At 43.6% G+C, this 18375-nt stretch overlaps 1 protein-coding gene across 1 annotated transcript; it reads right to left on the reverse strand.

Annotated features, from left to right (window-relative positions):
• Positions 1-288: 288 nt before the first annotated feature.
• kcnd1 (potassium voltage-gated channel, Shal-related subfamily, member 1) lies at positions 289-16725 on the reverse strand. The gene is made up of 9 exons (XM_061301919.1): positions 16464-16725; positions 13648-14273; positions 12841-13086; positions 11514-12226; positions 4786-4948; positions 4314-4397; positions 3101-3196; positions 2401-2651; positions 289-2198 (listed from the first exon to the last, which is right to left on the reverse strand). Exons 2-9 carry the CDS (start codon positions 13801-13803, stop codon positions 1991-1993), a joined length of 1917 nt encoding a protein of 638 aa, XP_061157903.1. The 5' UTR covers positions 13804-14273; positions 16464-16725; the 3' UTR covers positions 289-1990.
• Positions 16726-18375: the final 1650 nt, after the last annotated feature.

Here is an 18375-nt window from a genome sequence, read left to right on the forward strand (position 1 = left end):
TGGGCGGGGCGTGACCTATGCGTCATGTCTCTTCTCATAGGTTACTTTTTGGCGGGATTTTTATTTAATTTAAAGTAATGCGAATAATTAGATTCAAGTCCGCGTAGACGTCACTTCTATTTGTTCTTGAAAATAATTCACTAAACTCAATTCTAAGATGCTGCTTAAATTCATGCTAGCAGCAGGTAACTAAATCCAGGTGACTGGATACAGATGTTTTTCTTAGTTTTGTGTGTTTGAAAAATAAAACAATATAGGTAAATAAAGTTGAAAAAAAAGAGGAATAGGAGTTTTTATCATGTCATTTATTGGTGTCATGAATATACATGTATGTGCTTTTATCATGGTTTTATCATTTACTTATTAATAATTTGTTCACTGAACCCCCTCAACTTTTGTCAAAATGCTAATCCTAGCTAAATTTGTTGTTAGCTAATACCCTTAATGATCACTATCATTGGTGCAGATATTTTGAATGCCCCCAAGTATTCCCTGTGTGAGCAAATATGCATCTGTTGCCACTAAAGTAAGCAATTGTTGCGATCACCTTGTTTCCAAGGTACAAACTTAACATACATTAGCATCTGTCGTCACTAGTAGTCGACGCAGAGGTTATTTACTGAGTGAGGTGAAAAACGTGAGCGTAAATTAGCATAACCAAATGCTGAAGAAAATTTGCGCTAAAGGTAGCCTTTGTTATCATGACCCTCTTCAGAAGAAGTCCAGTGAACAAAAACTGTGTTGAGATCAAATACCTACAACGGTATCCATGCATAGTAGTGACGTCTCTCAGCATTCCAGCCCAGGAACATTCCTGAATGATGCCACGTCTTGGTGGTTGAATGAAAAAAAAAAAATCATTAAAAAGTCCTCATGCAAAATAAGAAAGAATCTTCCCCCTCATTGTATTTTTCTTTTTGGGAATATGCTGGCTAAATTGAAAGTCTTATGATGCTCATGCACGGACCAGGTGATGATGTCCACACCTTTTTTTTCCTAGTTTTTTTGGGGGGGGATGAGGGGTGATTGACAGGTGCAGGTAAACATTTATGTTACAAAATATGTTACAATTTGTGCTTTGTCACACTCCCATACACGCTCGCCCATACACGCCCGAGGAGGAAACTGAGGAATGTCAAAGTGGCCACGTGCACAAGCAGCACAAATGTTTAAGCTAGCAGGCGGTCAGGTTTAGCTTCAGTTTTCTTCCATTGTGACAACAAATGTGATTTAAAATGTCATGATCATGTATTAACGTTCTGAAAAGAATCAATTCATTTGAAATGAGACTGATTAGACTACAATTGACCGGCAACCCGTCTCATTAATTGTCCAAATAGGCAGACTGGTCCTCAATTTATGTCCGTAAAAGTAAACAAACAAGCACTCTCATCCACACATATGGACAATTTCTGCATCTTCAATGAAGCGAACATGCTAACATACAATATGACGCAACAATATGAAAACTAGCCAAGATTCGAACACAAAAAGGCAGATGTACTAGCTAGTAGGCCGCCATGATGCTGCTAAATAAACAGTCTAACGGTTGAAATTGCTACACATGAGAGGTTTATCTATTTCCAGTGCTTTTATCTGGTTTTCTTTTGTTAAATGGAATCACATTAGCATGGTAAGATGCTCATTGTTGTACGATGGAAGGAAGCCGAGTTTGGAATTTTTCCTTCATTTGTCGACTAGTTTTGTTCGTCAAACACGGCACACATAAACATTTTTATCCTATGGTTGACTATTGACGGTTAGTTCCAACGTTGCGATTACGTCCCGCTTTGTTTGCATATTTTTGGATGTCCACTTTCATCATCAGCTGAGGACAAAACTGGAAGAACAGACTTTGTGTTTATGTCTTCTACCCACAATCCTCAGCCAGCTGCAGACTGTCAGCTGCGAAGGGCATCAGGCAGGCAGGCAGGCAAGCGGGCAGGCAGGCAAGAGGGTGCGAGGCGCATGGGAAAATCCCTGGCAGATGTTACAAGGAGGAGATCTTGACGGTGTCAGAGGTGTAGGCGGTGGCACGCGTGTTGCGCAGGATGCCGCTCGGGATGCCGGCGGGCGAGGGCGGCAGGCTCTCGTCGGGCGTGTTGGCGGGCGGCGTGGGGATGCTAATGATGGCTGCGCTGAAGTCTTGGTCGCCACAGTTCAGCTTGAGGTTGATCTGCGCGTTGAGGCTGGAACGCCTGACACACAAATGACCGCGTCAGCAACAACAGCTACGACAACTGTGTGTGAATGATGACGATCTGGCGCAGAACTAATATCGACATTATTAACTTGTTGCAATGGATTGTAGCAGTGTCCTGAATGATGGAATAGGAAAAATGGAGGGAGGAGGTCAATGTAAAACATCATTGGAATGTTTTATGGGGTGCAAAGGTTTACGTTTGCGGTGGTCCAGGTGTGCCCTTTCCGTGCAGCGTGTCGAGCTCCTGCACGCTGCCGCGGCTCACGGACACGGTGGAGTTGGCCAGCCGCATGGCTGCTCGCCTTCGGACTCGGCGAGGACAGCAGCCCGTTGAGTGATTCAGCGCACCCTGCTGGCTGGACATGGAGGTGCTGCGGCTGGTCCGAAAGCCTACCGACTCGGTGATGCACAGCTCACTGTAGTTAAGCTCGTCCGTGAACTCGTGGTTCTATGGGGGTGAAAGGTGTGTTGCATTATTGCGTGGCGTTATTTGTCACGTATCTTCCGTGCAGGTTGTAGCACTTTTGTCCTATATTGTGTTGTATTTGCTACTTGTTTTCACACACCCGCCCGTATAAATCATATGTATTAAGGGGAAAAACAAAATAAAATCAAAGAAGCAACTTAAAGCAACGTACGATGAAGTTACATTATTTCTTATGGGAAATATTGCTTCTGTTTTCAAATGAATTTGCTTTCATCAGATTTTTTTTCAAACACATTAAACACCAAAACTGAGGTTCAATTTTTCTGTGTTCTTTATAGCCAAGGCTTGTGGCATTCCAAAGAGTACGCAAATTATTATTAGTCATTATTATTACTATCGTTGTGATTATTATTATTAAATCATTATGTGTAATGTAATGTAATGACAATGACTAAGCATATTCTACTCACCGTGGTCTTCTCCAGACAGTGAAGAAGGTGATGATGTTGATATTCGAATGCCGACTTGTTTCTTACGCACAAAGCGCCACTGTCACTGTCTCGGTCCTGTACACACGCAAACACACACACAAGCGGACACACGCGCACACACACGTATAATAAAAAAGTGTTCAGTGCGATGAACTGCATTGTGGGTATGGACTGCATTCAATTGTATGGACTTGTTCAGCGTTTCTGTGAATTTAGTAGATGCAATATGCCACACTTGGAGTTCCTGTGCAAATTACCATTTGCCATTTTTTAATTTTGAAAGCATATGACCCAGCTCAGTGGCCTAGTGGTAGAGTGTCCGCCCTGAGACTGGAAGGTTGTGGGTTCAAACCCCGGCCGGGTCATACCAAAGACTATAAAAATGGGACCCATTGCCTCCCTGCTTGGCACTCAGCATTAAGGGTTGGAATTGGGGGGTTAGATCACCAAATGATTCCGGAGCGCGGCACTGCTGCTGCTCACTGCTCCCCTGTCCCCCAGGGGATGGATCAAAATCACACGGGGATAGGTTAAATGCAGAGGACAAATTTCACCACACCCAGATGTGTGTGTGACGATCATTGGGACTTTAAAAAGAAAAAAAGAAAAGTAGCAAAGGTAATTGACTCACTCAAATCCAAATGGTCAAAGGATGTGTATGAAATGGACTGTTGTGATTAAGGAACTCGCCTGTGTCTTGACCAAACCTGTAACTCACATTGTAAATATTTCATTCACACAGGGAACTTTCCATGAATATTGGAAGCCAGCAGTTGTTGCTTCGATTTTTAAGAGTGCTGAACCTCACTCAGTATAAAACTATAGCCCAATAAGCATTCTTCGTGCCGTGTAAATGATTACTGAAAAATTAGCGGCAGATCGTATTAAATCTTTAATCTCAATGAGAAAATACATGATACAAAATCTATTATTTTATCTATTAATAATTATGTATGCATATGGAGCTGTGATTTTTGAGACCATTATGTTTTTTTTTTTTATCATTTCTTATTGGTTCAAATTTCACTTAAATTCACAAAATATAATCTTTCACACAATATCCTACAAACACAAATTGCACGTGTTGTGTGTTTTACAACAGCTTGACATATAGCAATGGGATAAACACAAACAGTGAAAACACGTGGCTACAGTCGAAAACGTGTATGTTGTGTACGTGTGTGTGTCTCACCCCAAGGGCTCGGTCTTCTTTGTACTGCAGGAAGGCATTAGTAGTTCCTTTCTTTGCCATGCGGATTCGAGCCAAACGCACTTTCTGTGACACAGATTTATTATTAACATTGTGCTGTTAAAGTTATTTTGCAAACACCCTGGTTAATGTAGTTAGTGAGACTAAAGTGGAGGTCTAATATAAATAATGAAGTTAGAGTAGCATAGTGTGGTTAGTGTGATGCAGTTAGTCATGTACGTCGTTAGAGTAGTGGAGTGAAATTAGTCTAGTTATTGTCAATTGTAGTAGTGTGGTGAAAGTAGTGAAGTTTGGGTCGAGTTGTCAGAGGAGCAAATAAGAGCAGGTAGTGAGTCTAGTGTAAGTGGTGAGGTTGAAAGTGGGTCAAGTTTGAACTTTTCTTGAATGTAATGAACATGATGATTGTGTTGATATTGCCGTTGACGGTATCATGGTTTGCTTCTGGTGCCCTGACCTGCTGTGCTCGCATCTTGTCCGCGCGCTGGTTCTGGTGGTAGATCCGGCTGAAGTTGGACACGATGACGGGCACGGGGAGTGCGATGACCAGTACGCCGCTAAGTGAGCAGATGGAGCCGAAAATCTTCCCGGCAATGGTGTTGGGCACCATGTCACCATACCTGCGGACCGTAATGTTGACATGAAAAACTGTGACTTCAAATTGAATGTCGTCACCTTGATGTCATTAACCTTCTTATTACATAATGTCATCTTCCTTTCACGTCATTCTCATGCAACCTCATGCCATCCCCATATCACGTCATCCTCTGGTCACAGGTTATCCTCATGCCACTCGTGGTCATATGGTCAAATGATAAGACTAGATGACATATTCCTCGTCACATGATGTCATTCTTCTGTCATATGATATCAACATATCACGTCCTTCTCATGTCACATGAAGTCGTCTTCACACCACCTGTTTTCTCATGTCACATGATGTCACCTGATGTAATCCTCACATTCTCATGTCACATGATGTCACCTGATGTATCATGTCACATCATTCTCATGTCATATTATGTCATCTAATGTCAATATCATGTCAATGTCATCCTCATGTGACACACACAAACAAACGCGCACACCAAAAGAAGAGAGGGTGCCGGTTGGTCAGATGTCAGGACAAATAAAGGTTTTACAAGCGTGGGAGGTCCCAGACGGGCCGGGTCGTCCCGGTTCGACTGTTTAAATATTTCATGACGGGATTATGTCATCCTGCACTCAACACAGAAGGGGAAACTCTGAGAAGGGAATGTTCTAGAAGAACAACGCTAAAAAAAAGATGGTGGAGAGTTGAATGGTCGCCATGACAACCCTCAGACAAAAAGACACGTGAACCGGACAGACACGAGGACACACGAAGAGAAAAGGAGAGAAGCAAGTGAGAACACGGGGACAAATGGAATGAATGATGCAGTCTTCTAATGGGCCTGAAAGTAAACAATCTGATTCCAGATTAGGCCTGTTTAAAAGAAAAAGAAAAAAATAAATAAATAAATAAAAACTCCATTAGTGGTGAGCTGACCAATCAGACTTGGCTTGATGCTTATCAGCCAATCGTGATTCAGCACAGACAGCCAATGTTAATTGATTTATGGCTCACTCCACTCAGAGGAGCAAAAAGTCCTCTTGTGAGCTGCAGACCCGTCTGAACAGCGACTTCTACTTTCAAGTTTTGTCATGTTGGATGAAGTGACCTTGCTCTCAGTTCAGGCACGAGGCTCATGTCGTGCACGACTCTCAAGTCTTTCGTTTCGGATTTGACCTTAGGCTGTCATTATGTATTTGACTCTTCAGACTCCCATGTTGTTGTTGACTCAACCCCCGGGCCATTTGATACCGTGCGGCACAAGAAAGAATAAATAACATGCATTATTTTTGTTTTATTCATCTGAATCCAAACGATCTTTTATTTTGAAAAATAGACCTGATTCTCTCCGACACCTCGGTGACGCCGCTCGTAAAGTTACATTACACAGTGGATTCGTATATATTATACTGTGGTGTTCGCAAACACATTTCCTCCATGGAACTAAGGGTTGATGGAGTGTGTTGTGACCGTGCTTTTTATGTGGTAAGGCACTTGCACACCACCGATTTGTGGTCAAATATTGTCGGACAATAATCCTGTACAAGGTGGTGAAAAGATTGAGGAGCGTTGCCTTAAAGCCCTTTCACATTACTCTTGCTTAGGGTCAGAGGTCTTCAGTGTGGACCACAACGGAGTCCTGGTGGAACCTCGCCCTTATTTAGTGCTGACGCAGCAACCTGCACGGAAGTAAACATGGACGCTGGTTTAGGCGAGCAGTCGACTGTACCTCTGAAAGATGTACTGCACTGTGGTTGTTCCAAAAGATTTGCTCATTTTAAGCATGAGGTGGATAAGACCAGCAGCAGAAGAAAAACAGATTACTGATGCATCGCGTACTAATGGATTGGCAGGAACTTGGAGAGTTTAATCATGTTCGTGAGCTGCAGTTGCACCAATAATGCTTCATGGCATATTTCAGGCTGAGCAGGGAGCAGTTTGAAAGCCTCGTGCACAGAGCTTCACCACATCCGCGGCACCCCCCCCCCCACCGCATTCACAATGAATGGGTTCGTCGATGGCTCGCTGTGCGCTGCTAAGTGCAGCATGAAAAAGCCTTTTCTGCCTCTCTAGTCATACTGTCAAGGCTGTCAAGGCTCTCGTGTTACGAGGCGGTGGGTCACAAGCATGTCAGTATCGAGCGCTTGTTGATAATTTCCAGTGCAGCTTAAAGGCCGCCGGAGTCCCCGCCTTCCTTGTCCTCCTCATCTTTCGCCCTTTGCGAGATCTCCCCACTCCTCTTTGGCAGCCATGTTTAATTGATAATGTGATGATGAAAGTTGCAAGAGGAAGGATGCTGGTTCTGTGTATTCTCTCCGGCTGCTGAACACGTGACTCTCTTTATCTATTACCCTTTGAATGTACTTCAGCAGTATTCTATTGCGCTACATCATCTCTATTGACACATTTTGGTCAATATATAATATAACACTACAGTACCGTTAAGAAATAGACATATATTTTTCCACTTTCACTACACTGGTCAGCTATGTATTGTATATTTACAAGAGTACATATACTTTGAGTATATTTAGCCGACTGCTACACATACAAGCAGACAGTTGTTACACAAAGTACACTGCGACACAAACTAGTGCACAGTAACACACACTGATATGCAGTAGGACCTACTAGTACACACTAATACTCACTGCTAAACATTAACATTAGTTACAATTAAATCTACTACTATGTGTACACAAGAATGTTGCTGGAGTTACATTGACAAATTAACTTGATTGATTGCTTGACTTGAAAAGTTATATCGTTACTTTACTCATAACTGTAGCTAAATCAATGCATTTTATTACCTGTTAAATTATTAGTTTGTGTACACACATTGCACACGGTGACTGAAAAATATGTGATTCCTATTCAGCTCGAGTTCAATGGTAGCGAGTGGTAAGCATTAATGAGAGTTCTGTAAAATGATTGCTAACATTATCAATTGATTTGTGGGAACAAAATGGGACTTTGCTTAGTAACTGTATAGGTTTTCCGCAATCCGCGAATGTTCGTAGATATGAACAAATGACTGATTAATGTCATAGAATGCCATACTGCATTTGCAAATTTATAGTATTTTTAAGTGCACGCCACATTGTACATGGCGGTACTGTAGTTCCGTCACAACACCGCCAAGCACATCTCATCTGTCTCACTGAGTACCGCTTCTCTTTCCCTCTCCCTCGCTCATTTTTGAATTCATTGTTTCTATAAGTTTGGATAAATGTTCACATTTCTTTGCAATTCGACTTAATTTAGCATGGTTGATAAAGCAAAGGCTAATGATAGCGGTGACGGCAAAAAGCAATGATAGTTGTCACAGTAAAACTGCAGGCTAAAAAAAGAAAACGAAAATGGACCCAGAATATTGATCCGCCCAGTTTTGGACGCAAATTGGGTTATTTTTAAACTTCAGGGGTGTGGAAAGTAGCAAAAGTACAAACAGAAGATGCACATACCACGCAGGAAAAAGCTAACATAAGGGTCAAGTCAAAAAGTTCAAACTAAAGTGTATGAAGACAAAAGGTCGACGGAAAACCAACACAAAATAATTCCATAAGGGACTGAACTGAATCTCAACAGAGGGTTGATGCAGGAAATGCTTAAGTAACAATAAAACAAGATTGAAATCATTCTGACAAAGTTACTCACAGGAACTATTACTGACAATTATGACAGAAAAAGCGCTCGCTGCGAAAGTGATACAACAATAATCTGATAGTCAGCAAGGTCTGCAGGAACTGGATAAGGACCCTCATCATTTCAATCAGGTGTATCGTGGGTGAGACGCTTGCAAAACACCGTTGATGTGCAGCCAAGGTCTGCTTGTCCTAAACTATATCAGAAGCACCGACATGTACGACTCAGATTTCAAATTCATCACGCTTGGCGTTCGTACAGACTTTGCGTGACGTTGGACTTTTTCGGTACTTGAGCTAAATCGTACTCAATTGACTGCTCAACATTCTTGCGTCATGGATGATGGGGAAGAACAAATGCAACAAAGGTATTGGAAATGTCCCAGGTCCAAAATTCAACTGCTTCTAACGATAACACACAGACTTACACAGTAACACTCACTACTACTTTATACAGTAATAATTACGCATTAACTACTCCACACATACATATACTGTACGTACAGTTGTGGAAAGTATACACACACACGCACGCACACACACACACACACACACACACACATACACGATAGCTACTGAACCCGGCAATGCAAGTTTAAAAAAAAGATGAATACAAAGTGGAAGCGGACATGAAAATCTGCGTCTATATTTAGTTCATCTGGTTATTCATAGAAGACATTTCAAATCAAATGTAACATCCATCCCTCCCTCCCTCCATCCATCTATACCTCCATCCCTCCACTCATCCACTCATCCACCCATCCACCCACCCACCCATCCATCCACCCACCCATCCATCCATCCATCCATCCATCCATCCATCCATCCATCCATCCATCCATCCATCCATCCATCCATCCATCCATCCATCCATCCATCCATCCATCCATCCATCCATCCATCCATCCATCCATCCATTCACGTTAGTCATAATTAAAAATAAAAGATTGATAGGTTACGGTCCATTATAAAGTTTTCTTGTTGATGCTGAAATTGCAAGCGATAAGTTCTGCATCGTGGCCGTCGTCATTGCGGCGGCGGCCAGCGGAGCAGAGCAATAAAAAGACAAGCTGATACCGTGCGCCTGTGACAACAAAATCAGCAAACAAAGAGCAGCAAAAAAAATAAGAAGATAAGACTCAGAGAAGAAGCTTCTGTAATTGCCTCTCTTAAAGTCAAAGTACGACTGCTGTGAGCTTGAGCTGGGAGTCGAACCGGCGATCTTTCCACTGAAGCATCACACAACTACAACGAGGAGCATGTTTCTGACCAACCTGTGACTCGCTGCAAGAACAGTTATGACTCCTTCTTTAACGTGCAATTCCAGATGACAACTTGACAAATGGCAAAGGCACCCTGTGAAGTACTCCACATGTTACGACTCACTTTGACACACAACATCAAACATGAACCTGACTACACGCAGCGACTCAGACCGATTAAATCCAATCCAATACAAACAATTTTATTTATATAGCGCATTTTACGACAGCTGTAACAAAGCACTTTAGATACAACAAAGATACTACTACAAAGACAGTGAAAACAGTCGATTAAAACACAGAAAAGTACACAGTGGCGGTAATAGAGACATCAACACACCTCAATGAAACGCTGACTAACTACATCAGGCTATAACCAGTTTACTGAAATGTCACAAGATGATTATATCTAAGTGAAATATATTTCCTTAGCGCTGCAATGCCACAAGATGCGGCAAAGCACTACTTTGTCTAAATGAAGGTTAGACAAAGTCTCCAACATAATCCATTAGCACCAAGAAGGTGGCAAAGCACTGACTTTGTCTAAAAGGAAGATCCTCATATCACTTTGTTTGTTGTTCCTTGGCACAAAAGTGACACAAGATGGCAGCGAAGCACTACTTTCATCAAGATAAAGCACCTCATCTCACTTCAAAATAGTTCTTTGATACTGAGATGCCACAAGATGGCACCGAAGCACTACCTTCATTGAAATGAAGCTCCTCAACCTACTTCAAAATAGTTCCTTGACACTGAGATGCCACAAGATGGCAGCGAAGCACTACCTTCATTGAAATGAAGCTCCTCAACCAACTTCAAAATAGTTCCTTGACACTGAGCTCCCACAAGATGGCAACGAAGCACGACTTTCATCAAAATGAAGCTCCACAACTCGCTTCATCATAGCTGATGAATGAGAGGCATTACTTTTGTTGAAATCGAAGCTACTCAACTCATGTTGACAGTTCCTCTGGACTAAGGAGCTACACAATGGTGACAAAACACTACTTTTGTCTAAATGTTTACAGGTTTCCTCCAGCCACTAGAGGGCACCAGGGTATTCTGTCTCCTGTTGCTGTCACGTTTTCTGACGATTGTTTCTTCCGACTTTATTCCTGTAAGTCTTCACATTTCATTCATCATTAGTTGGATGGTTGCTGTCGATCCTTTCCGGATGTTACGTTGAAGTTGATGGCCAAACCTTCTACATGTCTGCAGCGCTCCTTGATGTTTGTCATTAAAAGCCATTTGACAAGGAGGAGTGCATTTTTTTCAAATGAAACTCCACACCTCACTTCAACATCGGTCCTCAGCACGGATGCCACACGATGGCGTCAAGGCACTACTTTTTCTGCCCCTTAACTGAATTTAACATGTCACCAACATGCGAGAAAACACAAATGACTAAACACTGTGAGGACACAGCGTGACTCACTAAAGCTCGTGATGTGACTCACTACCATTGGAAGTATGAAAGTGTACGCTTCTCCATCCGTGATCGGTTAAGATGCCATGACCGTCGTTATAAAGGATTACTGTATACGCGTGGGCGGCGGCAGGATGCAGATGGGCGGCCACGCTCGAACAGCACGGCGTGGGAGGTGCACTCAGCGGGACGCACAAATACGAGGCGAACGCGGTCGCTATGGTGACACGCAAGCGAACGAGGCAATGAGGGGCAACTCACCCCAATGTCGTCATGGTGACGATGGTGTACCAGAAAGAGGCCGGGATGGAGGTGAAGGTGGAGCCCTTGGTCCCCTTCTCGGCGTAGAACATAACGGTGGCGAAGATGATGATGGCCATGGTGAGCGAAAAGAGCAGGAAGCCCAGCTCGGAGGCGCAGCTCTTGAGAGTGTAGCCCAGAATCCTCAGACCCTGCGAGTGTCGTGAGAACTTGAAGATCCGAAAGACACGGAAGACCCTCAGCGTGACAAAGGCGCCGCTCACGTCCTCGTTCTCGGGCATGACCAGGCCGATGTAGTAGGGCATGATGGCCACCACGTCGATGACCGACATGACCGAGCGCATGAACTTGCAGCGACTGGGCGCGGCGAACAGACGCATCAGGTACTCGAAAGTAAAGATGAGCACGCACGCCGTATCCATGCAGAAGAAGGCCAGCTGGTACTTCTCGCCGCATGGGAGGTCCTTGACGCTCCCCTTGGGAGGCCGGCAAGGGACTGTCTCCACCACGTTGGCGATGACCGACACGGCGATGAAGAAGCCCGTCACGTAGTAGAAGACCAGCGCCATGGTGGACGTGTGCGGGTTCTCGAAAGCTCGCCACAGACGCTCTCTCTGGGTGCTATGCGGGGGCAGAGGAGCGTCCATCGCTTCATTTGCTTCCGTGTCCTCGGCCAGGCGCTCCTGGTTTTCCTTTTTCCTGTCTCGATATTCCTTCAGAGGAGAAGAGGGAAAATTATTCACTTACGTACTGCAGTCTGGACAGGGACAAGTATGGGTTCAGATTTAAGGAAAGCATTTGTTTTGTCAGCTCTTCACTTCACTTCAACATAGTTTCCTGACACTGCGCTGGCACATGAATGTGTCAAAGCACTACTTTTGTCTGAATGTAGCTTTTCAATTTCCCTCAATTTAGGGGCACCAAGATTCCACAGGATTATGTCAAAGTTCTTTGGCATGAACATGCCAGAAGATGGCATCAAAGTACTAATTTTGTCCAAATGAAGCTCCTAACGTCAACATAGATCCTTGGCAATAAGATTCCACAGGGTAGGAGCAAATCACTACTTTAATTTAAAACAAAGGTTCAACATAGTTACTTGCCACCGAGATGCCACAAGAAGGTGGCAATGCACTACTTTTGTTTAATTTAAGCGCCTCAAATCACATTCATATTGTTCCTTGGCACCAAGATGCTACAAGAGGGAATCAAAGCACTAGTTTAATTGAAATGACGTGCCTCCAATCACTTCAACATAGTTCCTTGGCATCAAGGATAAAGCCAGCGGTTAAAAGCTCTTTAATGCACAAGGAGGGGCTTTGCTCACCTCCATGCAGCAGTCGCCGATGATTTCGGGCACAATTCCGTAAAAGGCCAACTCCTCGTCAAAGGCCTGGATGCACTCGGATCGCGGGTAGTGCAGCTTCCCGGTGCGGTAGAAATTGAGAATGTGGCGGAACATTTCGGGGTCCCGGTCAAAGAAGTACTCCTGCGTATCGTCGTTGTAGAAGAACTCCTTTTCCGAGGACCCTAGTAGCGTGTCGGGATAGCGATCCAGTGTATTCTTCCATGTCTGAACAAACAACAAAGGTGTGGATTTAATTTAAGAGTGCTGAGGACGTGAGTTGGGTTACACGTTGTGATTTTTGCAGTGGTCCATTTCAATATGGTTGATCAAACAGATGCTCCGTGAGAGATGTAAAACTTCTTTTGACGTCCTAATCCTGCTTCAAATGACTCCATAAATTGAACCCGGACCTGGCTGATGTGTTACTTAGTCATCATGATGCTGTTTGTTGCTCTTTTAACAGACCTCTGTGACCACCGCGGAGCAGATGCAGTCATAGTGAGACAAGATTACTCAAAGATTTTATCATCAGTCATTTAGGTCAACATTGGATCATTCAGAAATCATCAGGGAATCTCTAGACTCAAGTTGGCTGCAGAGAAGGGGGGGGGGTTGAATCATTTTGCATTGCCTACATTTCATTCAAAAGAAAAAAGGTTCAACGGAAATGTGAGGCTAATGCTTCACAAGGGACGTGGCTGCATTCAGAATGAATCAATTACTGCACATTGAGACTCATGTTAAACGGAAGTTTTGCACCCACCGACCATCTGTTGACCCCCTTACCTGAAAGCGGACCCCGCTGACATTGACATAGAGGATTTCGTCTGATCTGGACGAGTTGTCCACGGGAGGTTTGGGCATAGTCTTCTTGGCCAGGGGCAGCCAGCCCACGGCAGCCGCCCGCGCGAACGGCAGCCATGTTGCCACGCCAGCCGCCATCTTGCATCAAACTCACTCGGACTTAGGAGTGTAGGGTGGGGTGTGTCACTGACCCCGTCCTGACTTCCTGGTGATGCGGCGGCTTGACATGTTGATGAGGGGGAGGGGCAGAGGTAGGGAGGGGGACCGATCACTGCTGCCCGTCACGTCATTAAAACAATTGCAGGAAGTGTTGATCACACTTGGGGTAAAGAACAACAACTTAGTTGCTGTTCAGATCCAAATGGGTGTGTGGGTTTGTGTGTGCATGTGTGTGTTGCCAGGCCGCGATCGTATTAAATTGTGATGATGCGAGCGAAGTTGCAAGCTCAACACAATCTCCTCCTCCTCCTCCTCCTCTAAGTGTTTCTTGGCTTCATCTGCAGCTCCACGTCGCCACCGCCCTCTTCCTCACTTGTCCTAGCTTCCTGTTGCCGCTCCCTGCTCTCATTGGCTGAGCATCGGCGGCTCACCGTCCATGTTTGGTTGTCCTGTCAGATGAAGGGGAAAAAATAGCGACAAAGTGAGAAGGAGCAGACACATGGAAGAAAAGGATGGAGGCCTCAGGAGGAAGGCTCTCAAAAATCTACAGTAATCTGATTACTGACTCAGTGTTTGTGCGTGCGTGTCCATGTGTGTGTGTGTGCACGTGAGAGCACCCAGTCAGAAGAGTCCAGTCAGGCTGAAAGTTTGATTCATAATTCATGAACAGACTTTTGACTTGTGCTGTGGGTGTGTGTGTGTGTGTGTATGTGTTGGATGAAAACCTCTAACTTGAACCCAACAGTAGCACAAAGACTGAAGCATGAAGAAAAAAGTATGTGGAAGTCTGAAGCCTGTATTCAGAAGCATGTAAAAGACTAAAGCATGAAGAAGACTGAAACATGCAGACAAAGAGCATGAAAGATTGAAGTATGAGGACAGAAGCATGTAGAAGATTGAGACAAGTAGACTGTATGTAGGCGGGAGCATGAAGGCATAAGGATGTCGAGTGATGCACGTAGAAGACTGAAGCATGTATATGGGATTATAAAGACACAAGCATACATGAAACAAAAGCGTGACCACACAAAGACCGATGCATGAAGACAGTCTATTACATGCTTCTGAGGCCTATAGACATAAGTACTACGATGGAAGCATGTTAACAAATGAGACGTGTAGAAGATAGAAACCCTAAAAAAAACGGAAAAGTGTAGCCTGAAGCATTTAGAGTCGGATGCATGCAGAAGATAGAAACATCATTGATTAGACTCAGTCTCACGGATTCCGATACTCCTAAAAAGATAGAAACCCTCAAACCAACTCATCAAACCAACTCATGCTCATAGTGACTTGCATAGACTCAAACGAACTCGTATTGACTCACACAGACTCCTTTTGAGTCAATCTGACTCGCTCGTATTGAGTCACAAATCACAGAGTGATTCGTAAAGACTGACACAGAGTCACATAGCCTAATAACCTAAAAGAGCCTCAAAGCTTCTCATGACTCGGCAAAGCTGGCTTGTGGAGACTTATACTGACTTGTATAGACTCACATTAACTTGCATACACTCAGACTAACTCAACAAGACTCACCCTTGTGAGTAAACCTCTGAGATCTCTACTGACTGATAAAGCCCCACTCTGACACAAATAGACTCGCACGAGCTGACTCACTGACTCACTTGCCTCACACTAACAGGTATATTGACAACTCAAAGCTAGAGACCTTTAAAGAAGACACTGACTCATCAGAACAAACTCTTACGGACTCGACTGACTCCTATAGCCTCACATTGACTTGTATAGCTGCCTACTCACTGACTCCCATAGAAAATTACTGACACAGGCCCACTGCACACCAAGTCATGCAGCCAAATGGACAATCAGGAAATTTTGTTTGTGGGTCTGTACTGACCGGAATAGACCTGCACTCATTGACTCACATAGCCAAATATCGACTCACAAAGAGTCAAACTGACTCATATGGACTTATATTCACGGTCTTGTACACTGATTGCGCAGACTCAAGCTGCCTTGTCCTGACACTCATCGATGCAAACTGACTAACTACTGACTAACTGTCTAGTTTTGACTAAAACTGATCAAGACAGACTCTTGCCACTTAAATGTTGTTAGTCACCTGAATGTTGTAAGTCACTTAAATGTTGCACAGAGGCTAAGATCAACCGGTGTCAAATTCCTTGTTTGGCATGCACAAACTTGGCCAATAAAGCTGATTCTGATTCTATGGAGTCACTCTGAGTCGCATTCCTTGACTAGATTCACAGAGCGAAACAAGCCAGGAGAACATAGGACTCCCAAGTATTGACTCGAGAGCATAGTTACAACTCAATGAACTTTCCGTGCTTTAAAAAAAACTGTCATTTCCAGGCTAGAGGAAACTAGAGAGGCCAGTGTGTGTGAATGTTCATTAATTATTCATATTAATAACGTGTGCGCGTGAGTGCGCAATAACAAACATAAATGTAAACACATGAAAGTTCATCACTAATTTATACAACTGGATTATGTCACACATTCACATGCACATGTTGCGTTCGATTGACTTTACTTCTACGATGTTGTTGACCATCCTGCTGCAGCCTGTGCTCAACTTCTATTCTATTCTATTTTGCTCCAACCCGTTCTATTCTGGGCATAAGTGAATGTGGAACACATCTCATCCTACTTACCTCCGCTGCTTCTGACACCCTGCCACCAGGAAGAGGAGGAAGAAGAAGAGGAGGATGAAGGTGATGAGAAAGAAGAAGTTGTTTCCAGATTAAAAGAGGGGGGGAGTGATGAAGCAAAGACGAAGATGGAAGAGTCTTCTTTTACGTTCTCGGGCTGTCGTGCTCTGCCGCCGCGGCAACAAGCACATCTGCTGTCATCCTCTCTCTCTCTCTCTCTCTCTCTCTCTCTCTCTCTCTCTCTCTCTCTCTCTCTCTCCCTCCCCCTCTCTCGCGCGCGCACACACACACACGCGCACTCACACACACACACACACACTGAGACTCCACCTTCTTTGGCTTGCTCCACCCTCTTGCTTCTCTTCCTCTCTTTCTATGTCATTTCTCACTTCCTTTTTTTCCTCAACATACATGCATGCATGCATAAACAAACACATAGACATAAGATATACACACGTACACACACGCACACACATGATAACATGCTCAGACACTCTCACATGCATGTATACACCGACACACAAAAGGTTGCATGCAAGCACACGTACACACTTCACATACACATTGGTCATCACTTATCATCTACTTATTTGTCCTCCTCATCACACTGTCATCATGTGTTAATTGCGCAATGGTTTCCATACTAAAACAGTAGACAGTTAAGTGGAATCAAACCACACACACACACACACTCAATAATGAATGCCAGGGCGTGCTGGTCAGCTGTCGTTTTGCCAACGTCGCACTTGTATCATCAAACTTTCATGGCTGAAAGTTACCTCATCAGCAATATGCCACGTGTCCACTAGGGGGATGTGTGCCAGGGAGGGGGCCACATGGTCCCATTGACTCCTTGACTCAATTGTATGGACACTTACTGACTTGTGCGTACTGAAGTGGACCTTAGACTCACACAGACTCGTCAAGGTTCAAATTGACTTGTAAAGGCTCAAATTGTCTGAAACAGAAACTCAAAGAGACAAACATACTCACACTGATTTGTAAATACTTGAGCTGACTCGGAAGACTCACATTCACTTATACAGACCCTTGAAGAGTCAAAATTTATACTGACTTATATGAATCCAAACTGACTCATATTGACTGAGACTGACATTCAAATTCACTGACTTGTAAAGACTCAAACTTACTCTTCAAGATTCACGTACAGACGGAAATGAACTCTTCAAGTCTCACAGTGACTCGTAGAGACTCAGGCTAATTCGTATTGACTCACACTGAATTGCCAAGACTCAATCTGACTCATGAACTCACAATGACAACTGACAATTACAGACTCCAATTTACTGACTTGTAAAGGCTCAAACTGACGCAAATACACTCACACTGAATCTAAAATAGATTTGTACGGATTTAAACTGGCTTTCCTAAAGATTAGAAAAGAGCACGGTATAGGATGATCCTGTGTCGAAGAGAACAACTGTAATAAATGCAACAGAGAAAAAGTAAACAATACAAGAATAAAAAATAATAAAAGGCTATGTTTACATTAAGGCAGGCGTCTTCACTGTTATGAGTTTTTTTCCCTCTGGAGTACGCCCAGACAGTGACAGGCAGAGCAATAGGAAGACCACCACTAAGACACTTTAGACCTGAGACTGTCGAGGCCTACCAAGGTCTAGGCCAAAAGGATTCAATATTTATCGTCAGCTAGAGTCCATAACAGTCCAGACCTACTCGGTATGTGAGTATAACTAACTAAAAAATTGTCAGAAAGTAAATATATGTAAGTAAATTACAAATGACTAAAAACTGATTGACTGAGTATTTGTACTTTACTTTAGTGACCATCTGACGGCTATGATGTTGGAAAAATACTTGTTCAGCACTGATCGAGCCATCCCCTTTGAACCCAAAGAAAATAAATAGAAATCATCATAAAAGTCAATTACAG

Source organism: Syngnathus typhle, linkage group LG2 (genome assembly GCF_033458585.1).
Source record: "Syngnathus typhle isolate RoL2023-S1 ecotype Sweden linkage group LG2, RoL_Styp_1.0, whole genome shotgun sequence".
NCBI classification, from domain to species: Eukaryota; Metazoa; Chordata; class Actinopteri; order Syngnathiformes; family Syngnathidae; genus Syngnathus; species Syngnathus typhle.